Source organism: Dipteris shenzhenensis, chromosome 10, assembly GCF_047967505.1.
Source record: "Dipteris shenzhenensis isolate YYH24624 ecotype China chromosome 10, Dip_SZ_1.0, whole genome shotgun sequence".
Lineage (NCBI taxonomy): Eukaryota > Viridiplantae > Streptophyta > Polypodiopsida > Gleicheniales > Dipteridaceae > Dipteris > Dipteris shenzhenensis.
Genome location: NC_141605.1, coordinates 32614077 through 32641616, shown reverse-complemented (window position 1 = coordinate 32641616; position 27540 = coordinate 32614077). Strand labels below are relative to the sequence as shown.

At 43.0% G+C, this 27540-nt stretch overlaps 1 protein-coding gene across 9 annotated transcripts in view; it reads left to right on the top strand.

Annotated features, from left to right (window-relative positions):
* Window positions 1-27218, top strand: part of LOC147897708 (uncharacterized) — a 30941-nt gene extending 3723 nt beyond the window's left edge. For 4 of the 9 annotated variants that reach the window (XM_087380914.1, XM_087380913.1, XM_087380908.1 and 1 more), the window contains 10 exons: window positions 13883-13940; window positions 14068-14207; window positions 14320-14419; window positions 14766-14837; window positions 14970-15086; window positions 15177-15532; window positions 15790-15877; window positions 18161-18355; window positions 18460-18548; window positions 26941-27217. In XM_087380914.1, the coding sequence (XP_087237040.1) occupies window positions 13883-13940; window positions 14068-14207; window positions 14320-14419; window positions 14766-14837; window positions 14970-15086; window positions 15177-15532; window positions 15790-15877; window positions 18161-18355; window positions 18460-18465 (1132 nt within the window). In that variant the 3' untranslated portion in view covers window positions 18466-18548; window positions 26941-27217. Of the gene's footprint in view, window positions 1-13882; window positions 13941-14067; window positions 14208-14319; window positions 14420-14765; window positions 14838-14969; window positions 15087-15176; window positions 15533-15789; window positions 15878-18160; window positions 18356-18459; window positions 18811-26853 lie in introns of those variants that run through there. The other 5 variants (XM_087380915.1, XM_087380912.1, XM_087380911.1 and 2 more) reach the window with 4 other exon arrangements.
* Window positions 27219-27540: the final 322 nt, after the last annotated feature.

Here is a 27540-nt window from a genome sequence, read left to right as displayed (position 1 = left end):
TCTCTCCCAGGGGTGTGGGCTGCCATATAAACCAAAACCAGCTCTAGGCATACTCGCTGGTGCGGTGAAAGGAGCACTAACTGGATGCATACCAATGGGTCGGCCCAAAAGAGACGGCTCAGCTTGCATGGATGCAGAAAACTGTGAGCCAAAAGATGGCCTTACATCCTGAAAGAAGGTGCTCTGTGGCCCAGAAAATGCATCATCTAAGTCCAAATAATCCCCATGGGTGTCACGGGCACCCACAGCCCGTGGCCATACTGGACTGCCACGCAAGCAGCCCGCGCAGCAGCAGCCCGTGCAGCAACCGTCGCAGCAGCAATCACGGCAAAGGTGCCACGTCCGTAGCCAACCGGTTGCCACGTGGATTGGTTGGTGCCACGTCAGCACAGTCGGTGGGCAGCAGTACAGTCGGCCTTCTGGTCGGTCTATTTTGAGACCCAAGGGGGCCTATAAAAAGCAGCCCTTTGGCCTTCATTTATGATCCACTCCTCAGGCCTTCAAGCCTTCAGAGCAGCAGAGTCAGGCCTCCCTCAGCAGACCAGAAAGGTAGCTCAACCTCTTCAGGGATCTCGTGAGGATTCACCTCCTCTAGGTAGTCTAGTCTTCTAGTTTTGCAGTGAGGGTTTCAGCCCCTCCATACAGTTGTATTCAGCCCTTTGGGCACTCATTATTCAGTTGTATCTATTCAATTGCAGTTATCTATTCAGTTAGTATTGAGTAGGAGAGAGAGTGAGGATAGCCTATCTCCCGCTACATGGGGTACCTACAGCGGTCCAGAAGATTGATGCTCATAGGCATGACGGGCATCTAGCATAAAACCCTTGCGTGGAGCAAAAAAAACATCCCGATTGTCTGAGTGGTCCCCTTGCTGGTGTGCGGGATGCTTCCCCTTGTTCTATATAGCTTGGCCAATCTGTTGCTTGAGCTGATGTCCCATTTGGGCAAGAGCCGTGTCCTGCATAGCCATGGCTGCTGGCTGAACTCCTGTCCCATTTGGCGGAAAGCACCTTGGAGCATAGAAGCAAGGGTATCCAAAAATTGTCTGTGTTGCCTGCGCTTCTCGTGATGCAGGGAATAGAGGCTGAGTTGTAGGGATCTTTGTACCACCAGTGGATGCACTCATTGTGGATAGCAATTGCTCATGCTGAGCAACCTCATCACTATCATGCAATGTATCCTGAGGGGCACGCTTGGGTGGCATGGTGGCTGTTCGGTAGAGTGTAGCTCGAATGCAGGCAAGGAAAGGAAGTAGACAACAAAACCCTGTTGTAATGAGTACTTGATAGAGTGTGTAGAACCACACAAAAAAAAAGTCAATGGCGAAGCTCGGGAAGAAAATCGATGAAGAGGCTTTAAAATGGAGTCGAAATGGCTCCAAACGGGGGGTCATGAAAATCCCCTAAAAGGCCCCTAAAAGAGGCTGAAATTTGGAACTTAAAAAAAAAAAAGGGTTCATAGATCACCCAAGACACTTGGGACTCCTAGCCTAAAGACTGCTAAGACAGTTAGGACCACTAGGACCCCTTTGGTTAGTATAACTTAACCCCAATGAAAATTTAACTCAACCTTGGTTACCTTAACCACTAACCTAGTCCTCTAACTAAATCGCAGTTATCTACTCGACCCAACTAACTAAACCTAACTTAACTAACCAGATCTACTAACCTAATCAAATTAACCTTAGAACTAGGATAAGGGCAGACAGACATCGGCGTCACGATGAAAATGGACGATCATGGCGGCGTCACGGCGACGCGGGCCTTCAGCTTGGATGACGGGGTGTAGATGGGACTGGCAAGGTGAGGCAGAGGGTCGGGGCTGTTGCTGTTGTGCGTTGAATCGCCATTCAAGGCGGGTCGAGGGTCGTGGACGCAGGGATGGCGTGGACGCTAGTGTTGATGGTCTGGTCTCTTCACGGAAAGCACCAGATGGTATGATTTTGGCTGAAGCTTGAGTTTAGATTTGTTGGAATCGCAGAAGGCTTGCGCAGGGCTCAGTTCATGGTGGCTCACGGTGGCTCACAGTGGCTATAGGAATATGGCATCGTTGCAAGAATCCGTTCAAGGTGGCTCATGGTGGCTACATGAGGCATGGGATTCAGGTGTGAACAAAGCAGGTGCGCTGGACGGACAGCTCTGGATGAGCAGTGTTGGTTGTCAGGCAGGCTGTTGCCAGTGTTGGTTGTTAGGCATGTTGCTGTCGTGAAAGCTCTTGTGTTGCACGTCCCTTGCGCTGCACGTCCCTTGTTGTGAAAGCTCCTTGCAGTTCAGTTTGCAGCCCGAGTCGGAGCTTTGATATACCAATGCAATGAAGGAGGTAGGGGCTGAATTTGTGAAGGGCAGAGATGGCAAGAAAGGGGAGAGGGGAGAAGAGAGAGGAGAGAGAGAGAGAGATAGGAGGGAAAGGGGTAGAGAGGAAGAGAGAGAAAGGGAGTGAGGGGAAGAGAGATAGAGAGGTGTTGGGAGAGAGAGTGTAGGCAGCACGTAGGAGGAAGGAGGTGGGAGTAGATAGGATTAGATGTCACATAAAAAAGTACACAAATAGGGATGGATGGGGACTTATATAGTCCCTCCCCATTTCCCACCTAAGAGGCCTCTAAAGGTCCTCTAAATTGCCCCTTTTTCCCCTTCATTACAAATAACGCACATTTGTCTCTTGGTCACTTGTCATGCAATAGTTGTAGGTACCATTCCTACCACCCCTCAACATTCGTTGGATGCATTGCATTTGTGCAACCATAGTTGCATCCGTACATGTACGGATGGTTTTTTCGTACGCGTTCCGTATGATCGTACATACCGCTTTTCGTACGATTATATATATATATATATATATATATATAGTGTGCGGGGTTTTGTTTTGTGAGGTGTGTTTTTTGGGTGTGGTTTGGTTTTTTTGTTGTGTGTGTGTGGGGGGGGGGGGTTTGTTTGGGAGGAGAGATTCGTGCTTGGCCAAAACCTTGGAAAATGCATTTTTAGCACTATTCTAATCCGTACGTTGCTAATCCGTACCCCATACACTGTTGGCCAACTTTGGCTCAAGGATGGTCTCAAGGAGGAGGATGAGGATGGCAGTGATGATGATGATGATGATGATGAGGATGAGGATGCAGGCTGCAGCTTGAGGCTTGAGCCTCATCGGTTGTGAATCGTGATGCATTTGAATTTTCAGCTTTATTTTCGGGCTGTGGCAGCCTTTTCTTCTATGATGTTTGGTCTTTGATGTTTTGGTGTAGTACCTACTTCCACTACCTACTACCTTTGATCATGATGTTTGGTGTAGTATTGATCTATCATTGACACTATGTATCAGAATCCAGATTTCAAATGACTTTGGTCTTTGGAGGCCCGAGGTTGGACTCTTTGAACTTTTGTGAATCATGACTTTAATATTAATACAAGTTTGAAGTCTGAAGTTTCAATTTGAAAGTTTGTAGCTCCATGTCAATGTAATGTGTACAATGTATATCTTTCCAAATGTTTTTGAGTTAAATTAGGGTCACGAATGTTTCAGCCCTAGGGGCTGAACCATACTCTAATCATACTTCCATACTCGTATGACGTATGCGTATGGTAACATATGGAAAAAACTGTGTGTGTTAAGCAACTAGCAATCCCCAAATTCTAGGGCAAACATACCAGTCTGCAGGCCAGCCAAAAGGTCAGCCAGCAGGGGTCTGGCCGACCAGAACTGGCCGACCAGCAGCCAGCAGGGGTCTGGCTGACCAGAACTGGCCGACCAGCTGGTAGGCCCACCGACCAGCTGGCCGACCGGCTAGGTCAGGCCTATAAAGGCACTAGCCCCCACACTCTCAGCGACAGGACAGGACCTGCAGCTGCTCCTCATCTCCTCCATCCTTTGCTGCAGCCCCGCCTGCTCCATTTCTGCTTTCTATCATCTTCTCCTACCTCAGGACAGGACCTGCAGCTGCTCTACACCTCCTCCATCCTTTGCTGCAGTCCCTTCTGCTCCAGATCTGCCCCCCTTCACTCCAGATCTGTCCCTTCTGCTCCTCTGCTCCAGATCTGTCCCCTCCTGCTCCAGATCTGCCCCTTCTGCTCCTCTGCTCCAGATCTGCTCCTTCTGCCCCAGATCTGCTCCTTTTCTTCATCATGTTGCTATTCCAGATAGCCTGAAAGTTCCTTCCTCAGAGCATGCTGGTTTTTCAGCCATTTCCTAGGGCAGCTCCAGCCCTTCATCATCTTCGTCATCATCAAGCTACACGGAGGACTGCGTTTCGCTCCCTCTGCTGCTATCATTTTCTACTGTTTCTCTACATGGAATCATCTTTCTGATTCACCTCAGCCACGGTCTTTGAGACACGACGGCTTGAGGTTCTTGTATTCAGTTTTTCATATTATCGACAGGCACTATGTTTTCTGAGTTCTTTTCTTCAGTTGTGTCTCAGTATCGTCTATTTTTGATCGCTCCATTGCAAACCCTATCGTTTCTCTATAGTGTGCAACACTGGTATATTCTTTATGCCAAAGGACAACTTTATAAATAATGAGCAATCGTCTCTTGGTCGTATGTCATGCTGATACCATCCTTCCTTATATGCTTCAACTATGGTCTCAGACACAACTAGCAAAAGATGTGAGGGCCTCGTGCAACACTTCTGCTCCAACCTTTGTCTCTCATGTGGGGTCCCAGGGGAAGTAGCTGAGTACAAACTATGGCAATATGAGTGTCGTATGAGAACACAGACATCGCATTGCATCACACTATCCTCGTGGCTTGCCCTATTTGGTGGCTAAGGACCACTTGTGTTTTTTTTCACGTGTACAAAGGAACTTGGATCTTTTAACCATTGCTGTATATTGGAAATGAACTCCGTCACTTCATCCAACATCAGGGCTACTCGTGGTAACCACTAAGAATAGCTTCTGAGTGACAACAATTTTCTATGCTCATCCCTTGGACTAGTCCATTTTTTGATTCCTCGCGAAAAGAACTTTCTATCAATGCTTGAAAACTCAACCGTACAAATTACCAATCCCGGAGGTCCTGATCTTGGGAACATAATAGTAGACGGCTATCCCAAAGCCAAAGGCGTCACTGATGTACATCTTGGTCCAAATTGGGTCAATGGACCACTCCTTGCCCAAGCGGCCCATGATTTGCCACTGAAGCGCATCAAAGCTCCCATCCATTTATGGGTCCTCTACACACACTGGCCGAAGAAGCCCTCCGATGAACCAGAAGCACACTAAGAATAACGGTGGCAATCCATGTGCTCTTGTGCGCTTTTGTTGGAGGGAGGGCCTTGAGGGCCTCCCCAAGCTCCTCATTGGTGAAAGGCTCCTCTACCTGCCTGCTCATGCTTGGAGAGACCACTGTCGGAATATGGGCACAAATTGTCTCTCGTGGCATCATGCATGTACTAGGGAGACGACTCCTCAAACTGAAACAAAAGTCTGCTAGAATCTTCTTGGGGTGAGGTTGTCACTTGGCATAAAACAAGCCAACATTGATTGTGGCTTTCACATATCTAAGTATTATTCTCACCGCATCAAGGTGACTCTTGCAAGGCTTGTGCATAAATTGACTCACCAGACCCAAAGCATAGCTTAAGTCCGGTCTAGTGATGGTGAGATATATGAGACTTCCAACCATCTTCCGGAACATAGTCACATATTGCAAGTAGTAGCCATCATCAAGTTTGCTTAAGTGGAGTTTCAACTGGTTTGAATGCTGTCATACCATATTTTTCTAGCACATCCAAAGCACATTGTCTTTGTATCATCCAAATACCATAAGGTGAATCAATTACCTCAATCCCAAGAAAGTACCTTCGCTGTCCAAGGTCCTTCATGTCAAATTCACTTGACAAATCTGTAGAAAAGGAGGTAGGGGCAGATTTAGAGAAAGGGGGATAGACTAGCAGAAGGGGAGAGAGATAGGGGAAGAAGGGAGGAGAAGGGGTAGGAGAGAGAGAATGATGTAGGAAAGAGAGGGAGAGATTGATAGGGAGTAGGGGAGAGAGAGAGAGAGTGAGTGAGCGTAGGCAAGAAGGAAGAAGGGAGAGTAGATAGGATTAGATGTCACATCAAAAGGTACATAGTAGGGGGTGGATGGAGACTTATATAGTCCCTCCACATTTTCCACCTAAAGGGCCTCTAACTTGTGGCCTCTTTTTCCCCTTCATTACAGCCATCCCTTCCCATAGAATTTTGCCCTCAAAATTTCATATGCAGGCTGTTAGGTGCAGCAAACAGCAAACAATAATCAGCCCGGTAGGAGATAGGGGTTGTTCTGGACAATGCTCTTTGGCTGCCGTGAGTTCTCATCCTCAGGGAGTCCTTTTCACTTGATAATATACTCGGTGTAGACTTTGTTTTGGAGTACATGATCCCTGAAACCCATGATGCGCTTCGGAATATAGAGTATGTGGCCCTCCTCATCCATAGGTGGTAGCTCAAAAAGGACTTGGACATGCTGTCTGACATGTGGCTTCAGCAAGGACACATGGAAAACATTATGAATCTTGGAGGTCCTGGGTAGCTCCAACTCATATGCCACCTACCTCGCCAACTTTGCGGATGATCCTGTAGGGATTGTAATACCTGTGAGCAAGCTTCGTGTTGGTGTTACCCTTCAGCGAGGCATAACGGTTCTTATGGAGGCGTAAATGCACATAATCCCCTTCTTCAAAAGTCAGATGCCTCCTGCGTTCATCCGCATACTTCTTCTGCTTGGCTTGGGCATCCTGCATATTCTTTTTAGCCAATTGCAAAAGGGCATCCATACTCTCCAAGTCATTTCTTGGTTGCTGATTTTTCACAGCCATGTCTGCAACTAAAGATGGCATACCCACTGTGCATCCATACATAGCCTCGAACGGGCTTATGCCAATAGAGATGTGCTTGGTACTGTTGTAACAAAATTCAGCAAGTGCCAACCACTTATCCCAAGACTTCTGTTTGTCGTGACAGAAATGCCTCAAATACTCCTCCAGCCATTTGTTCACCCTTTCTGACTGTCCATCCGTCTCAGGGTGGTAAGCAGTGCTAGGCGTAAGAGAAGTACCCACTGCTGTAAATAATTCCTGCCAAAAGTGACCCATAAAATTTGCATCTTTGTCACTGACAATCTCCCGAGGGAAACCATGATGCTTAAAAACATGCTCGATGAACTGCCAAGCAACTTGTGATGCTGAATAACGGGTCTTAGTGGGTATGAAATGGGCCTGCTTTGTCATTTTGTCAACCACCACAAAAATGCTATCCCATCCCCGCTCTGTGGAAGGCAACCCTGTGATGAAATCCATAGCAATGTGAGTCCATTTGCCTTCTGGAATAGGTAATGGCTGCAAGAGACCTGCGGGTAACCGGCTGTCCACTTTATTTTACTGGTAGGGCAAACATTCACTGACAAATTTAACTACATCCCACCACAAGCCATCCCAGATAAAGCTCTGTTTGACCTTTTCATATGTCTTAGTTATACCCGCATGTCCTGCCATAGGAGATGAGTGCATTTCCTGTAAGACCAGCAGTTCGGTACTTTGAATCTGGCACCAAATAAATTCTGTCCTTGCACCATAACAGTCCATTATGCAGCTTAAATTCAGCATGCCCTGGCTCGATGGCCTCTGCAACTCCACAAATATGGAAGCTGCCTTAGAATCTTGCATGTATTCTTCCTGAATACCATGAATCCACTCTTGGTAGATGGTAGAAATGGCAGACAAACTGCAAGCCCACATACGGGATAAGGCATCTGCAACCACGTTTTCTTTCCCTTTCTTGTACTCGATGTCGAAATCATAAGACCGAACCTTAGCCAGCCACCTCTTCTCTTCATTGACAAGTTGGGCTGCGTTATGAAAAACCTGAGTGTCCTATGATTTGTCTTAACCTTGATTTTGCTACCGTACAGGTAGTGGTGCCATTTTTCGAAAGCATGGAGGATAGCCAAAATTTCCTGATCATACACATGATAATCTAGTTCCTTGGCATCCAATTTCCTGCTTTCAAAAGCAATTACCCAGTGTTCCTGTCTTAGCACAGCCCCTAATCCTTTTGCCACTGGCATCTGCCTCCACAATGAAAGTACGTGAAAAATCAGGGCATACCAACACAGGAGCATGAGTGAGGGCGAATTTCAGGTCTTCAAAGCTGCGCTGTGCATCTGTAGACCACATAAAAGCATCCTTCTTCAAAAGGTCTGTCAGAGGGGCTGCCCTATTGGCAAACTTGCGAATAAAGCGCCTATAGAAGGAAGCAAGACCTAGAAATCCCCTCAACTGAGTAGGGTTGCGTGGCTGCGGCCAATCCTCAATGCATTTCACCTTTGCAGGATCGACTCGAATGCCATCCTTGCTCACAATGTGACCAAGATACTCAACCTCTTGTGCCATAAAAGTGCATTTGTTGGCTTTAGCATAAAGCTGATGCAACCTCCAAATTTCCAGCACTTGCTTGACATGTCTGATGTGCTCTTGCTTATCCTTGTTGTAAATGAGGATGTCATAAAAAAATACCAGCACATATTTGAAAAGGAGAGGCTACAAAATCTTGTTCATGAGTGCCTGGAAGGTAGCTGGTGTGTTGGCCAATCCAAAAGGCATCACCTTGAACTCATACAGTCCCCTCTCTGTGTGAAAGGTTGTCTTGTGCTCATCCCTAGCTTTCATTCTAATCTGATGATAGCTGGACCTCAAATCAATCTTAGTGAAAAACTGAGCACCCTTGAGTTCATCCAAATTATCTATAAAAGTGATAATAGTATCTTGCTCCCCGAGGTGTTGCATTGTCTGTAGGCATCCAAATATCCGAATGAACTATTTCCAAAGGGTACTTACTCATTCTCCCCCTCTTTGGAAATGGCAATCTTGTTTGTTTTGCAAATTGACTTGAGGGGCATACATGGATGAAATCTAAATTGCCAAATATAGGCAATCCTCTCACCAATTTTTGGGTTTGCATCTCCTTCAAGCGTCTATAGTTAATGTGCCCAAGCCTCTTGTGCCAAAGTTTAACCTCTTGATCTTGTTTAGGAGCACTATTGGCATACATGCCTTGCTGTAAATAGGGCTTTCCTGCATCAAATGTGAATAAATTTCCTCTCTTTTGACCATTGGTAACAATCTTGCCCACTTTGCCATTATGAAACTCCTCCACAAAGCATCCAAACTTATTGAAACTCACTTGATAGTTTTGGCTAGCCACTTGACCAATGGAAGCAAGATTTTTTGTGGTTATGGGCACATATAAAACACCTCCCAATGTATTCTCCACACCATACTTATCCCTCAAGGGAATATCACCAGTATGAGTAATCTTGTGCATGGTATCATCCCTCGTAGCAACAAACTCCTCATCGGGCATCTCATCCTTGTGAATGGACCACTCACCAATATGAGTAATCTTGTGCATGGTATCATCCCCTGTAGCAACAAACTCCTCATCGGGCATCTCTTCCTTGTGAATGAACCACTCTCTTGAATGTGGTCACCCACTAGTTCTAGGGTCGCTTAAATCCAATACCCCACTTGCTTCCTCGTGGGTGTGAGTTTAACTATCCTTCTTGCAAGAGAGACTTGATTGCTTACTTCACTTGTTGATTGTCTTGGGGAAAGGAGAAGTCGAGGATGCTGCCTTTTGAGATCTTGGCAAGACCAAAGGTTGCCACCATGATGTGATCCTAAAAAAGAACAAACGCTAACATTGCGCTGCCAACAAGGGAACCCGGAAAAAAAGAAAAAGAGTCATTCACCTCAATCCTCACCAAATGTTGGCTAGAAGGGCCAGCACAACAAGCAAGAGCATGCCACCAAGGAAGGAGGCTTGGGCTTCCGACAAAACTGCCAAATGATCTGACAAGGAACATGGGTAGCTCAGGGCTAAAATGTTGCTCTCCAAACAGTTAGAGTCTAGAGAAGTTGCAAAAGCTCTAAGAGAGCCAAAGTAAGTTCTTGAATATTCTAGAACTAAGAGAGAGCAGAGAGGAGCTTCAATGGGAAGGTCCCTCAAAGAGATGACCCAAGAGAGCTCCAAACAACCAATGCTGGCTAGCAAGGGGTTGCCAAGGGCCAACGGTTAGACCTCAGGCCAAGAGAAAGGCAAGAAACAGCCGCGAGTAGGCCTAAGAGATATACGGGCAGAGATGGCCGAAACTCTACTTGAAGGCTATGCAAACTCCAATGGCCAACAAGGCGAATTGCCAACCCCCATCTCGAACTTTGAAATGCTTTAGTGGGTTGCAAACAAGTGATCGGGCTCAAGGTAGCCAGTCGTGAGCCAGTTCCAAGAGCTCTAGGTAGACACGAACTCCCGTTCAGCTCCGAAATGGTGTTGACCTCTTGCAAGTGTGGCACGACAAAAAGATTAGGAAGAGGTGTTGAGGCAGTTAGTAGTAGAACGACCAATAGTCCACCTTTTGATTAGCCTTATCCTTTGCTAGATGTCCAAGCATTTACAGTATATAGTAATTCTTTTTCTTTTCCTTGCTCTTTGTATCAAAAAAGTCACCGTCCTTGGAGATTGTGGACATAAGAGTTTCAATTCAGAGAGGGCAATTCACACCGTTTGTGGGTCTCGAGAATGGATCTTGGACAATGGTACTTCTAGGCACATGACACATTCCCGTGAGGAGATCCAGGGCCTTCGATGGTGGTCAGGTGAGATTTGCATTGGTGATAATTCTAACTATGCTAGTTGAAGGTGAAGGGAGATTACATTTAGTTCCCGATGGCAGAGGAAGATGCATGCCTCCCAAGTTCTATATGTTCTGACTCTTGGTTACCACCTGCTGTCAGTGCACGGAGTGTGCAAGACTGGCAAGCGTTTGGCATTCAAGGAAGGCTTAGTGGCCATCAAGGACAAGGAACATACCTATTAGTTTGCGAAGCAACAGCTGAACAGGGGATCTACACGCTTTTTTATGCTCTCTTCTCTGATAGGTACTCATCTAAGTGACTTGTGGCATTCCCGTGCTGATGGAGCAGAAGTGGATCTTCAAAGTATGAGTGACTCCAACTGGGGAGGAGATCTAGCCACACAAGGTTAACGGCGGAGGACAGATGCACCCTTGAACCAGGAGCAATCTCATGGAGCGGCTGAAAGCAGCCAGCCTTGTCATTAATGAAGGCTGAGAGCTAGGCTGTTGCGAATGAGAAAGTGTGGCTATGAAATATACTTTGGTGAGGAGTTGAGTTCAATGAAGAACACGAGGCTTCTTCAGTTGCTCTGTAAATACTCTAGTTCCGTCGGTTTGGTTCGACATCTACGAGCCGAGAGGGGGTGTTAGGGTTAGTCATATCCTACCTGTCAGTTAGGGAGAGTGGGCCTCTATATGAGTGTGCTCACCTAGAGAGGGGTGTAGTATTTTCATTCTTTCTCAGTGTATTCCTGTAGGTTAGAAGGGGGATAGCCAGGGCACATTGCTAGGGTTTGCAGCTGGTTGAGGGCTTGGTTTGAGGCTGGTTCAGAGCCTAGTGTGGCCTGGTTGGGGCTGGTTTGGGACCATGACCAGGGTTTGGTCAGTCGATCTGACCAGCATGGGCTAACCCGACCAGACCTGGCCGGGTCAATCAGCCAGGTCAGGAAGCCCCTGTCCCCTATATATAGGATAGTTTCCAGCCTACTGATTGGGGAGTTCGTGGTGCAGTCTACAGCCTACTCTTGCTAGTTGTGGGATGCAGTTCTACCTCGCCATCCAGTGGTGCAGTTCTACCTTGGTGTTGTATTACTCCCATGAAGGTTTTCCTGTATACTCGTGTGCAATCTATACTCTCTGTACTTGCAGTTTGCTGTCTCTCTCTCTGGTCTCTATTTCTGTTTGTATATTCCGCTGCACTTTGACAGAAAGATCAGCTGTTGGCATCGAGCAATAAAGTGGACTCAAGCCAGCTCACACTGTTGTTTGTTGCGATGCTTCCATGAAGTTTCAAAAGCTTTGTTACTACCATGGCGGCAGGAGAGAGGATCACGCCTGTTACATTCGAGGAACTTGGCACCTTGTTGCTGCAGGAAAAAGCTCAGGAGAGACTGTATGAGAACAACAAGGCACTTTTGGTAAAGACAAGGGGCAACACCAGCAAGGGTAAGCCCAAAGAAGAATCAAGGGTGATAGGTTGGAACTTGGATGATGCAGACAAGAAAAAGAAAAAGAAAAGTTTCTACAGCAAGAAACCTGGCTACTTCGTAAGGAAAAAGAAGGCAGATCAGAAGAGGAAGAGGGAGGCCAAGCCCAAGGAACAAACCAAGTTTGAATCAGCCAATGTGACAGTGAGAGAGTTGTTTGCAGTCATTCAGCATTGCTCTTCGCGTGCGGTGACTGAAAGTAAACAAGGCTGGTATGCTGACAATGGGGCATCATGACACATGTCAAACAAGACAGCCATGGAGCCGGTGGGAGACAACCGGACATGACCGTAAAGGGTATAGGGACTATTCCATTCATCACAAACTTGGGAACCAATAAGGTAATCTCTGATGTATTCTATGTTCCCGATCTTTGCAAAAACCTACTTTTTGTGAGTCAGATGACCAGAAACAAGATAGGTAGAATCTGACTGCCACCACCTCAGGAGAGATGGTGTAACTGAAGCATGTTGAAAACCATGAAAAAGTGATGATGTCCAATGTAGAAGACAGCTGTAGCTTGGAAGTCACAACTCACAACTTTGAAGGTTTAAACTGACAATTGAATCTTGATATTCAAAAATCCAGATAAACAGCGTAAGAAGAGCCTAGAGGGCTCCATAGATTATCTACCAATCATCATAGATATCATGGCAACAATATGTCAGTCACATGTGACATGAGTGAAATATGCATCTCAATACATATAAGTGAAAGGAAAGTTTCAACTCTCAAGAGTCAAATCTCTCAAGATTCATCCTAAATCCGAATCTGCGAGGTCACTGCCATTGTTGGATCCAAAGTCACCATCAATGATAGCATGGTTAAGGCAAACTCAATGTTTGTTGTTACACCCTACCCCCCCCAAAAAAAAACCAGGAGTGTCTAAAGGTATCTTAAGGTAAGACACGTGTCTTAAGTGTCTTATCATAAGACACGAGTGTCTTAACAACCATGGGGCCCCGACTCCTGCTCAAAGAATTTACACAAAAACTCGCACATGTGATTAGTAAGCATGTGCACAATAAGCAATAATAAATACATGAAGCAAAAATGGAAAATAGATGACCATGGAAATGAAGCTCTGGTATTGCTTGTTGTTTTCTTGCTGAAAAAGTACAGCGAGCAATTTCTTGGCATGTTCAACACTGACACTTGCGATAACATGAACTTTCTACTGTCTAACCTCATGCTGTCCAGTGGTGAGTTGGGTCAGTGTGGTTCCTAGAACACTATAAGATTGTACGATGCTTCCAAAAATTTCATTTCTTGGATTTCCCTCAAGGTGGTAAATAACTCCATTTTGTCAGCAGCCTTTCCCTTGTTGTGATGAAATGAACAACAATTATGTACTGTGTATACACTTGTTGGGTTTCTTTCCAGAAAGTTTATATGCATTTAACATTTGTGGTGGGTGCATGGTTATGATTAACTGTACTACAGCCTAGTGTCTGAAGGTATATGCAAACGCAGATAGAATGATGCGGTTTACTTATGTAATAATATGCAAGAGTCAATCTGGCATACACTTTCTTTGTGTGTCCCATTGTGGATAAGCATTGAAGGACTTCTTAAGTCTTGGTAGAGGTTTCAATTCAGCCCATTAAAGACCTCATCTAGTGTTTCTTTCAGTCCCATTTTCCTACCTACTGCACACTTACTGGAGACTGTCTTCAGTTGGCTGCCTGAAGCTGGAAAATTTCTACTTTTTAAAAAATCTGGTAAGCTGGTACTCAAGGGGCTCAGGAAACTATATGTTTGATATTGTCTGATTTTGTATCTTTGCACAGGCAGCATATGGGAACCCGTTACATAGAAGTATTCAAGGGACATCCAGCTGATATGCAGGTATTTTCCTTAACATACATTGGCCCATCATGATGAAGCTCTATACATTGGTCTTTTATGATGAATCTCAAGGGGAAAGGGCAATTCTGTTGTCAATTCTGTAATTTCTCTACCCCATCTTAAGTAGGGAGCATTGCGTATGGTTGGGCGAGGAAGTGCCAATGGAATCGGAACTGCAAGCATCATCAACACTGGAATACCTGGAATGGCTGGAAACCCTGATATGCGCTACACAGGTGTTATACGCATGAGAGGCATGCCTTACAGGTGTGGCAAAATTTTCTCCCAGTTATTGGGCCACACCTTGTATATTAATGTTGAAAGTCTTTGATAGTCCTGTTGAAACAACTTATATTTCTCATTGCACGATGGGTTGCAGTTGTACTTCAGCAGACATCACGGCTTTTTTCAAAGGCATGCAGATAGTCCCTGATGGTATTTTTCTTTGCACCCATGCCGATGGTCGCCCCACAGGCGAGGTTAGCTGCCTGACTTCTGCAGCATTGCCATCGATCAGTCCATTAAAAATTGGATTGAGATGATTTAATGAATGCGGCAATTCAGAATGCGTGGCTTTGTTGGTGTCTGTGATCTTCTTTATTATTTCCCAAAATATTGACTCATGTAGACACAATATCATTGTGGTGGTTGTTTCATCAGTATCATTGGACATCTTTTTTAATTTCACTTCTGGACTGAAATACATTCTGATGTGCAATATCTTGTGCAAGCATGCAAGGAACATGCAGCATTAATCTGAGACATCTGGATGTTTATGATTGGACATTGCATAATTTTCATGGGATTTATTCCTGCCTGTGCTAGGCATTCGTGGAGTTTGTCAATGAGGAAACTGCTTCCAGGGCTATGCAACTACACAGGGAACCAATGGGATCGGTTGTAGCTCATGGCTTTGACACCTGCTATGATGCAATATGTTTTCAGTCGTTCTGTTTTGCAGCTTTTATGATGTATAGAAGTCACCCTGTATCTAATCTCATAGAAGCTGACAGTAAGATGTCTGGGCAGCGTTATGTAGAGCTTTTCCGCAGTACAAAAGGAGAAATGATGACAGCTGTGCAGCAGCGGATGTATGGTTTATTTGCAGGTCTGGGAGGCTTCTCAAACTTTGGTTCCATTGGACAGGTTTGGAGTTCTGCAACTCATTGTTACCCTTTCTGTTTTCTTTAGCACGATTTTAGCTTATGGCTCTGAACAGCACAATGGTCTGCTCAGATGCCAGGAATGATGGGAGCCTTTGGACTTCAAGGTATGGCTGGAATGAATCTAGCAGCCATTCAAGCTGCAGGGCTGGGTTTAACTGGTCTGCGAGGCCTGGGGGATGTGTCAGAGAACTTGTGTATAAAGATGAGAGGTCTTCCATATAATGCAGTTCCAAAAGATATCATAGACTTCTTTGAAGGTTACAAAATTGCTCCTAATGGTATTCACATTATGACTGGAATTGCTGATCGGCCAACTGGGGAGGCATTTGTAGAGTTTGTCTCAACAGATGAAGCACAAAGTGCAATGGAAAGGCATCGACACAACATGGGTTCACGTTACATTGAATTGTTCAGGGCTACCAAGAGGTGATCACTTTTTTTGTTCTAGGCTTGATGAAGGAAGCTTCTCTACCAATTATTAGGCCTTGGGTGTTGGAGGAGCCTGCATTGAAGCAGGAGGTGTCAGCTAGCTCAGAATAATTATGAAGATAATGATTGCACGTATTTATTATTGTTGTGGATGCTCAATTTCTCTATTGTAAATCTTGATTTGGAAATTAAAGTTGTGCTTAGTAGGCAGAAAAAGATTTGGTAATCTTCTAATCAATAATGGTTTTCTACAGTGAACTGCTGATAGCAATGGGAGGATTGCCTGGTTTTGGCATGGCACCATTGGATCCCAGTATTCAGTTGCTATTGTTGCAGCAGCAGGTTAGCACCAAATCACTTTTGGGGGTGACATAACTAGGAAACTGTGTTTTTTCCCCCTTGAAAATGACTTACGAAAGAAGCCCCAAGAGCAAATTGCTCAAAGCAAGATTACAGCATGCATAGCATGAGAGTGTCAAGCCCTACTCATCAAAGAAGCGCGGTAAATATCCAAGGCTGAGGCTAGAAGTGCTGCCTCAGACTTGTAGTGACCTCCGAGAAGAAAGGACAGCCTCTCCACTGGTAAAGCACCTGAGAACCAGAGAGAGCCAAGATGCCGAGCCTAGGTGATAAAGAAAGGGGAGGGAGCTAATGTACTCAAAAGTCTTGCAATCCCCTTTTAGATAACCCTCTGTCTGTGATCTCATAGGCAATGCTGAATGGAGTCCTTAGTACAGAGGTAGCCTGGGCTAGTACAGGGAGTCCCACACTTTGACCTCCACTGATTCACTGCAATCCCTCCATGAACAGTGTGATTTTTCCGGATAAAGGGATCTTCCAATACTACTGTCTTGGCATAACTCCCCTGACCACAAACTTGCAAAGCAAAGCCTTGCGTTGCAGATTTGGATCAATAACTTAAAAGGCACCCTTCTTGTGTTTGGAGAATCAGATTCTCTAAGCCTACATCTACGGACCATCAAGCCCACTTCATAAAATTCCTGGTCTCTCTTTTGACCTGGGTGATGAGTCCCTAGAGTGACACCAACAAGAACAAATCAGGTTGTGTTTAACTGTACCTGGTTCACAAACTACCACTCTAGATGCAAGGTCAAGGTCTTGCCAAACTCCAAAAAAGGAGTTTCCTCCTGATCTGTTCAACGTAGGAGTGAATTGTTGTGCGAGGGAGACAAGTCCACATTGACCTGATAGATAAGCACCTGGCTGTGGGCTGATCTGTACAAAGAGAAAACCCCTCTGATCCAAGCATGTGAAAAACCAAAATGCAGCTAGGTACCCTCCAAGAAACCCTAGTCTACTGTCATAAAAGTCCAAGAGTAGCATGGCCAAGCCTTGGCTGCTATGCATAGCCCCTCCAGAGCCTCCATTAAGGAAAATATATTATAAAAAATGGTCCAGGCATGCACAGAACTAGTCTGCATATCGTGAATAAGATCTTGGAGAAGGGGCTGCAGCCGCAAGCTGATTGCTTTGTGAAGATCTTATACCCATTTCCCAAGAGAGTTAGGTGCCTCCATTGGGTAACCAAATTTCTGCACCCCTCCTTTGGATGCGATAAGCTCATTGTGGAGTCCTTGAACAAGAATTACGTAGACATGGACGAATATCCTGCCACCGTGGACCTACAGGTTTGTCCTTGTTTATGAAATTTGATTGTTGCTCTTGGTTTATCTTAGAGAAATTAGTCCACATAATAGGTCCACGAAAAAAATCTATTAATTAATACAAAAGAGAGAACGGGGAGTAATTAATGAGGATGTCCCTCTCTTAATGAGGCTCAGAGAATCACTATAGGTAAAACCTATGTATTATGTGCTGTCAAAGTTTATTATTTAAATCCTTTATCTATAAATAGTCTCAAATATTGTGTGATTAAAAGACACTTTTTCAATGCAAATGAGTAATTTTTCTTGTGATAATCCTCTATAAATTATGTTAAATACATGCATTAAAAATATCCTTGTGTTGCATGTATGTGCTAATCACATTTTTGGCTTGCCAAAAGGAAGGACGAAGTGAAGGCGATTCACAACAAAGCGACAATAGCCATTTTCAATTTTCAAAAGAATCTGAAATGATTTTACGATCCCCTCCACAATTTCCCCTTTTCTCTCTCTCTCTCTCTCTCTCTCTCTCTCTCTCATAGCACCAGAGTCCCAAACGCTCAGTAGAGTTGAGGTGATATTATCACCAATTATGTCCCGAAAAGTAATGAAGAAACTGGGGTCAGCCTTTTGAACCAGGATGTTTCACCTTGTGAAGGGCAATCAGAACTGTCCTGAATTACAGATTGGTCAAGTATAACCCTCATACCTGGTTTTACCAATCCTGGAATAACCTGCCAAACCCTTTGGCTGGCATCATTTCTAGTAGAAGTGTCAGAGTCTGCAATAAAAAGAGAGGCATAAAATTCTGAAGCAATATGCACGATCGCATCAGGATCTCACTATGTTTTTTAAAACCCATAGGCACATCAAATTTCTCTTAAAGGGGGTCGGTGGGAAATTCAGATGCACTCGTGTGTTTTGAAGTAAAGATTGACAGTTTGGTTGCAAATAAGATGAGCTCATGTTGTTATTTTGGTTTTCATATGATGTCCTTCAGGCTGCCACTGGAGCTTTTGGTATGGGTGGTTTGATAGGTGCACAAGGAGCAGGAACATGGACAGAGATGCAGAATACGGCAGCTGCTGCAGCTAGTTTCTATCAAAGGCAAGCTGGTTTAGCAGGCTCAACTGGTGCTGCTGCTTTTGATCATCACTCATCTGGAAAAATGCGAGGTGCTCCATATAGATCTGTGGTATGGGGATTTTTAGCAAAGATTTCTTTCTATCTCTCTGCAGTCAGCATGATTTAACACAGTTTTTTGATGATGTCTGATGGCTGTGTTTTTCCCTTTTGCAGTCATGACAATGGACTACATACAAAATCTTTCTATAAGCTTGCAAGGAATTGTTAAGTGAGACAAGTTTTGAAGGTCCTAGATGATGGAGGTAAGGTGTAAATTTCAAGAGTTCCTTGTAGGAAATCAACAAAACATAATGTCGAGATGTTTGTATTGATCGCTGCCAATTTAGTACCTTCTTCAATGGAACTTTAAAGTTTTGTAGAGGGTGTTGTATATAAAAGACCATTGGTGGAGTGTGTTTAATCGTTGGGATACTACTCTATACAAATTTGTTGGATTGTGAAATGTCATGGTCGTGTATTTTCCCCATTCTTTGTGTAACATGAAGCTCTGCTTGTCTTTGCATAAACGTTCAAGAAAATAAAGCCCCATTTATTGTACATGCTTGCATAAAATGTTCAGAGTGGCTTCTACCATGTTTATTCTTGCTTTTGCACGTAACAAAAACTTGCCATTCTCATGTACTTTGTGACATATTGGTCCAAATTCTATTAGAAGTGTGAAGCTGCATCTAACAAAGATATAGTGTTTATATGTATTAGCATCTTGTCGGCATTCTTTAAATCTATAACTTTTCAGAATTTGAGCTAGGATTCTTCATAACAACACTTGAATTTATGTGTAATGGATTTAATAAGCATTGAGGTCCTAAGTATTATAATTGTCGTGCGACTAATCCTCCCTTTATTGACACAAGTATTATCATGGATTTCTGTGTAATGGATTTAATAAGCATTGCAGCCTTGCCTTTATTAACACGAGTTGTGTGGGGTAGTTTTGGGTTAGATGTATTTGCCATCGCTACCAGTGCCTTGTAAAATTGCATGTGTTAGAAGCCACTTCCTAGGGCAAAGTTTTCTTTTTATTTGCATGTTAAGGTATCATTCGTAATGAACTAATCCAAGGAAAATTGGGTGCCTTCATATTATAGGTGGTTTGTAAAGATTTGAAATTTAGACAAAAGATAAAGTACTTGTTTTGCATCCATTTGTAAAGATCATGTATACCATTTGTGGCAAAAAGACAAGCTCTAAAGGCCCATCTTGTAAGTGCACAACATTCCTACGTAGGTGCCATCTTATTAAAGCTTTCAAGTAAAAGGAATGACAATAGAACGTGCCCAATCAAAGGGAGAGGCGGTGAGGAGCAATTGTTACATGTACTTTTTGTTCTAAATTGATACAAAAAATTTATTTGTCTTAGCTTGCTAGGTGCTCTTTGATGAAGGCTTAGTCATCATTTGATGGGTGAGGAAATAGCATGGGGAATTGAATCTACAAGATCAATGCTTTGCTATTCTAAGGAAAAACACATCAAAGTTTTGGCTAACAACATTTGCATCCTGGATGTGATGAAGAAATGAAAAACTATGGATGGACTTCCACACCTCTCTATCAGTCAAGAGATGTGCAAGGCTTGCATGGAAGGCAACCAACACTATAACTTGTTCTCCATTAAGGTTGGTTCATTAAGACATTTGTGGGTCCAAGCCTATTAAGCCGTTATCTTTCTCACATTCATTGATGATTCGTGCGGTCTTTGGAAGTCTCAAGCCTTTGACAAGTTCAAGGAATGGAGAAGAGATAAGAAATCGAAGATATTCTTCATGTAGAGGGGGAGAATTTATATTCGATGAATTCATTGTAAGAAGAGGCAACTCACCTCAACATGGACATCCCAATAGAATGGGGTGGTAGAATGTCATTTTTAAGATGGATCTCAGTATGTTGAGAGCAAAAGATCTTCCATGTCACTTTTGGCAGAGCGGCCCACATCACCATCCACGTTTTGAATCAGACATCAACCAAAGCAATAGAAGCAAAGACGACTCTTGTAAAACCTACTTAGAGAGCTTTTGGTTTTAATGCATGGGTATGTGTATAGGGATACTAGAATGAAGCTTGATCCTAATGAAGAAAGTGCTGGTTAGTCTGGATTCTTTCAAGCTACTAGCTCCCTACCGGACAATGAAGTAGCTTCTTGACTAACACTGCTTCGAGTCTCTTTATCCTTATTATCCCCAATTGATAGCAAAATAGCCTTGGTTGGGCGGCCAGTCACATTCATAAGCTCCTCCTTTAGCTGTTTCAGATTTAGTGATAGAGCTTGAGCTAGAGCTCGAAAAGAGGAATATTGTTGTCAAGGAGAGGAGGGGACTCAAGTGGTACATGAAGATGCTTGAAGACTCAGGAAGGGCTTAGGAATCAATGGGATTCTTAAGATTGTTTCGAAGGGAAATAGGAGGTCTCGACAGTTGTAGAAGACCCTATCCGTGAACTACACATTAATGGATTAGATTCAACTAGACCATGAGTCCATATCCTTTGAGGAAGCAAAGGATTACCCAAAATTGTTTTTTGCACAGAGTTGGAGTCCATTGCAAAGAATCACACTTGGTGCCTTGATCTCTTGTGGCATTGTCACCTCCTGTTGTCTTATCCATCACAATAAGGTCTCTCTATGTCACTCCATTTCCATCTAATAGAGCCCAAAGTAGATTGGGTCATAAATGTGGATCAATCAAGAGAGTGGCCTGATGTGTCCCTCTTGAAAGAGATGATGGCACTGTCCTCAGATCTTGCAAGTACATGTAAAGTGCTCCTCTAGCTCCACCTCCCCCTCCCTAATGTGTATAACCTGCAAATCCATTGCTCATTAGGCATGCCTGTGGCTCTCCATGCCTTCAATTGCTAGGATGAGATCCACATTTGTCGGATGGCAATCATCAATGTGTGTGAGACCCATCTATCCTCTAGATATTGGGGCTTCATAGCCATGCCATTCTCTGATACTCTCAAGAAGTGGTCATGATAGAATTGGATATTGGTGGACAGCTCTTGGTCACCCCAGTTTGACGTATAGATATAGAGTACTTCCAACCATTGAAAAGATCTGATCATCTCGTCGATCCTATGTGAGAGGAAAGCCTGTCTCTTATGATTTATCAAGCAACATGATGTATCAAGCAATGGTGGGATCCCATCTTTGAAACGATATGATCTTCTCATTGATCCTATGTGAGAGGAAAGCTTGTCTCTTGTGATTATTAAGCATGTCTCTTATGATATATCAAGCACTATCTCTAATGATTATCAAGCCTGTCTCTTATGATGTATGAAGCACTGTCTCTTATGATTATCAAGCCTATGTCTTAAAGCTTGCCCCAAAGGTTCAAGTAGCAGTAGAGCAAATAAATGAATGCCTCGGTCTCTTTCTCAAGGGTAGGATCATTATAAAAAAGTTGAAGGATGTAAAGAATGGACAATCCAAAAAAGGACAACTCAGACCATCAGATTTGGATTGCACCCGATGGGAACTTCCCTTAAGACAGCCTTTTGCCAATACAAGAAGCAGATGAGGAAGGGACATAGGGACGCCACCCATGTAATATTAATAATGCAATAAGATCCTCAAGGAGGATACAAAGGCCATGATAAAGCTAGTACAAGCCATGGTAGAGGAGGCAAAAAAGAAGGTTGTCCAGGCATGAGAGCAAGCTATTGCCACTTGAGGCCCAAGCAAGAGAAGATGACAAAATGGTTGAGAAGAAAAGGCAGATAAGAGAAGATGCAGAGACACAGATCAAGTACCTGCGTCAGCATCTTGAAGACACTAGAAAATATGAGAACCAAGTAGAGGCCAACTAGCAAAAATGAAAAAACAAATTGATGCTCAGAGATTTAAAAAAAAGTTCTTTACCAATTGCTCTACAAGATGTAGTACACATTCAACATTGAGACGTGTGATCTTATAGCTCACTTGAGAAGGGATGATGCACACAATTTGGCAATGATGCGGGAGTTACAAGAGAGATTTAAAGCCAGGAAGGATGCAACTCAAGAAGAGCACAAGAAGGACACAAATCAGACAAAGAGCAGCCAAGATGGAGCACACAATGAGAATGAGAATGTGCAATATTAGAAAGAGAAGTCCAAATATTGAGAAGACAAGTAGCCTCGGCATGTTGCTCCACAATGGTATTGTAATTGAAGTGTAAGGCATTATACTTGTTTCTGATACCCAAAGCACATCGGTGGTCTTGCAAGAGGCCTATGGTGAAGTTGCTAAAGAATTTCAAGAGGGTTGATTGTAGCCAAAAGACTCAAAAAGAGCTGTTATCATTAGTGAGAACAAAGTGGAGTAACTAATGGAGAACATTTTCACTCTCAAGATGAGGTAGGAAGAAATTTAGAAACATCTTTCTCATGTATAATGTGAGACTAAGATATTCATAGCTGCAATAGCTATACAAGAAGAATATCCTCTTGAGATGCGAGTAGGGTCATATCTACACAATTTATTATGGTCACATTATAGATGAGTGCCAAATATGATGGACCTAGTGTGACTACTCTATGCATGTGTTTTGATTTGGGGTGTTTGAAAAGACTTGACCTCCCTAATTTTCTCATTGAGATCACCGATGATGATCAAATCATCCACATATAGAATGATGATCGATCCCCTATCCCCCTTTGAATGGAGGTATAGGTTTGGATCTGACGGACTCAGATCTAGGCCAACACCAGAGAAGTATCGTCAATGCACTATACCAAGCTCTGCAAACAACATCTGACTTAGATTTTTGACTTGGATTTGAAACCTAGAGGCTACTCCACATAGACTCCCTCCTCCAAGTCCTCATTTGGAGAAGCACACTTCACATCCATCTCATAGATGGGCCATGATGAATGTGCAACCAATGTTATTATTGTCCAAATGGTCTCCATCAGAGCCATCAAGGAGAAAGTGTCATCGTAATCTAGTCCTCTTGCATGTGCATAGACTGTGGCCACTAGCCTAGCCTTGTACTTGTTGAGTGTACTATTTGACTTGTACTTGGCTTTGGTCACGATCACCTTTCATCTAAGTGGTCTAGGTCACTTAGAAGGTCTACGAGGGTAGGTAGACATCCTAAGCAATTTTCTCCTTCTTTTAATTACGTTCTGTCTAATTTTGGTGAACCAAATACGTATGAAGAAGCTATGTAGGTAGAATCCAAAAAGGAGTGGGAGCAAGGCATGGAAGAGGAAATGGACTCTTTGCTACAAAACCTGACTTGGGATTTGGTTTACTTGCCCATGGGAAAAATAGTGTTGTGGAATAAATGGGTTTATAGGGTGAAGGAAGAAGATGGAGGAAAAAGGAGGTACAAGGCAAGGTTTGTTATCAGGGGTTTGCACATAAGAAAGGTATATACTTTGATGAAACATTCTCTATTGTTGTTATTATGACTTCATTCTGGGCCTTGTGGATGTAGAGGACTTGCATCTTAAATAGTTAGATTAGATTCTGAAGACAACTTTTCTTCATGGGGATCTAGAAGAAGAGATTTATATGTAGCTTCAAGTTACTTCAAAATTGATTCAATTGTTTATCAGAGCTTGAAGGTTCATGTGACTCATGGGTCAAAGAGAAGCTACAAATTGTAAGCTTAATCTTCATGACCACTACAAAGTGAAATCCCAATGGCAATCTATGCTCTCATTTCTAGTAAGTGACATTTTCATTCTTGAAAGGGCGTAAAGATAGTGGATGCAATGAATGCAATGAATAATATCCAAGTTTACATAGTTTAATTTGGTTCTCTCATAATGTATAATTTGATAAGGTTTGTAAGTGTAGATATATGTCTAGGGATATGAGGTCAAAGGAAAAGAGGAACTGGTATACAAGTTGAAGAAAATCCTATATGGATTAAAGCAAGCTCCAAGGCAGTGGTATTTGAACTTTGATAGGTTTATGGTAGAACATGAATTTAGTAAATGTCATTTAAACCACTGTGTTTATTCTCAGAAACTAGACAATGGCAGATACGTGATCTTGTTGTTGTATGTTGATGACATGCTTATTGTAGGCTAGACTAACATGCATGATATAAATGTGTTCAAGAGGAAGTTGGAAAATACATTTGCAAAGAAGGATTTGGGTGCTACAAAGTAAATCATTAGCATGAGAATAACAAGAGATAGGAAAAACCACAAATTCTCATTGTCTAAGAGTGAGTACATTGAAAAGGTATTGGAAAGGTTTGAAATGCATAATGCAAAACTTGTTTCTACACCTTGGGCTAATCATTTTAGATTATGCAAGCATATGTTTCCCAAGACACAGGAGGAGATTGACTATATGTTAGAAATGCCACACATTAATGTGTGAGAACTTCCTCGAACAACGCTACCCTTGAGTCTCGTCTTTTGCTTCTGATAAGTTACGATGGAACTTAAGAGGGACTCCCCATTTGATTGGCTTGCTAGTGATGATTGCATGCACTTTGTAGGATAGTAGCACCTACTATACCGAAATGGTGCATGTAGATGAGCCCCATGCAACCCACATAAGATAACATTGTTTGTATGCTCTGCTGAAAATTGACCTCTCTATGTGCTTGGTAACTATGTAAACGTTTTTTCACTTTCTGTGGGAGTATGACTCGGTTATGATATAGGAGCTCCCTATATGAGTCATTGTCTGCATACGAGGCACCAGAGATATAGTAGCAACCTCTCACCATGAGAATATGGTTGTGAATAAATAATAGTGGCTCTGAGCAGCCGCGGACGATGAGTACTCAACTGGACATGGGAAGCCTGGGACGTTGTTGAGGATGACTTCAAACCCATTTCTAACATACAACGTTCCACCTCTGTCCTTCCTTGTCCACCAAACTAATGGAAGCAGGAGCGATAGGGACTCAGCATTACTGTCTTTCGCTCTAAAGCTAATATGTAAGTTCGGAAACTGAGGGCCGAACTGAAACACCAATGATGGCATCTATGCCATAGGTGATTCCTTATTTGGCACACATAATATACCACAGGATGATCATCAGTATGCTTGAAAGCTTGGTACGAAGTGGGAAAACTTGACACGAAGCCCGAACTCCAGTGTAGAATAGTACAAGAAAGTCTTGGCTTAAAATGACAGCGCTCCATTTGATCCTCATATGAGTTGCTTAATTATCAAACTTTTCGTCTATGACTGCTTACATGAAAATAGATTAACCCATGGTGGCCTTATGTAGATACTCAAATGGTAGTGACTTTGGAGGTATGTGTTAGCTTGGTAATTGTATTATGACTTGCAGGCTACGTTCACGCCCCTATCAATGGGTTTTGTTGCAGAGCGTACACTTGAAGGGCATGGCCTCTTTATCTACAAAGCTCTTGCTCACTACCTTTGTCATTCCCTTCCACCTTCCATAGATATTTCTCCTCTTCACCTACTATGCCTCTGAAGGGGTCATCTACCATGATTTATTTTCCTTTGCTATTGTTGATACCCTTCTTATAGATGGGGATACAACCCGATATGGTTGTGGGTCACTTGTCATTGCAACGTCTATCCAACACTCTATCCCTAGGACAATCTCTTAGTAGGTTATACACTCACGAAAAATTCTATACTACCCTTTGTTGCAACTCATGGTAGATTTTCAGGGTCCACACACTCGTAATGACCTTATACAGTTTGCCTACCATATGAGAATTATATAATGATGTTGTTGTAGCAGTTTTATAATGATTTAATGACCCTATAGATGCATGTGTGGGGGTCTTATTGAACTCACCAAAACTTCATAGCCTCTCTCTGTTTGGCTCTCTTTGAGCTCTGCAAGACTTCCTACTCTAAGGTCTTCACTGCAACCTATTATTGGCCTCCATGATCTTGACCCAAAAAGGATGCTTCATTTGCTGCTGCTGTTATAGGACATGATCCCCTGCAAAGTCCCTTCTCGTTTGAGATCCTTTATCCTAGATTTAACTCTTCCAGAGAGCCTCTTTGTTATTTGCCTTAAAATAGTAGTGGATACAATAAACTTTTTATACTATGATGACTGTTGAAAGCTATTACAGTGCATAATGTTGCATCATATGACAAGATACTTGACAGGGACATTATATTAACAATATTTATTTGCTGCTTACTGGGACACAGTTTGAAGTTATTAAGGGGTTTCTTTTGATTTCCAAGCATTGTATCATGGGTTTTCTTTTGACTTAGAGACACACTTTATCTAGTGTATATACTAGAGTGGTCACCCTATGGATATGTGATAGAATACAGTTTCAAGGACTTACATTACATGAGAATCACTGTTAAATTTGATGGATGCTCTTGTAGTAGATGAACTCCCTCAGATAATTACTACTATACTTTATCATCATGTCTAGATAGAAAATGGAAGTCACATTGGCTATACCTTTACTTGCATTAATACACTTTAAGGAATGGGTGAGTTTGGTATAGATATTCATTGAGGTAGATGCACTATAGAATGGGACTATATGCAAGTTATAGCGTGCAAAAAAGAACTATTAATGGTTTTTAAGAAGGATATATGCATTTCCTTCAAACTCCTCTTTTGCTTGAATTGTTGGGAATGATAGGGATAACAACCATGGCTGGGCCATGAAGCCTACGGTTACAGGTGTAAGGCAATGGCTATAACCCTTGTGCTACCTTGATTGACATAGGTGAGTCTAGCTACTTGTCTCAGATTTTTGGTTAAAAGGAGGGAGGATATTGATACACCTACTGGCAACTCTAATCACTATACAATGTTCCTCAATTAGGGAATGTCTACTACAAGAAGCCTTTTACTTTGCCCCCAAGAGGGTTTTGACACCTTTTGACATCTTTTGGGAGGCTAAGTACAAGCAATACCTGATCGGACACCTGATCGGACAACGGACAGTTTATTGTAATGTGGATATTATGCAAGTGGCACATAAATAATGGATGCTCTTTGTTGTATCTTGTTTTGGACAACTAGAAATTAATGTGTGAAAAAACAGTGTTTGAATTTGCACTATATAATTGATATGGAGCTTGAACATGACAGTCTTGATATAGGGTATGTTTGAGCATCAACCTTGGATGTAGGGTGCAACACCATAAAACTATACTACACCATAGAATACACTTATAGCATGGGAATGAAGATGCATTGGATGTTAAGGGCAGTTTAGTACATGGGAACCAAGAGGGTGTAATAAGGGAGAAATAGATTTTATTATTTTAGTATATATATATATTTATAGATCTAGATAAGATATAGATATAAAATTTTTAAG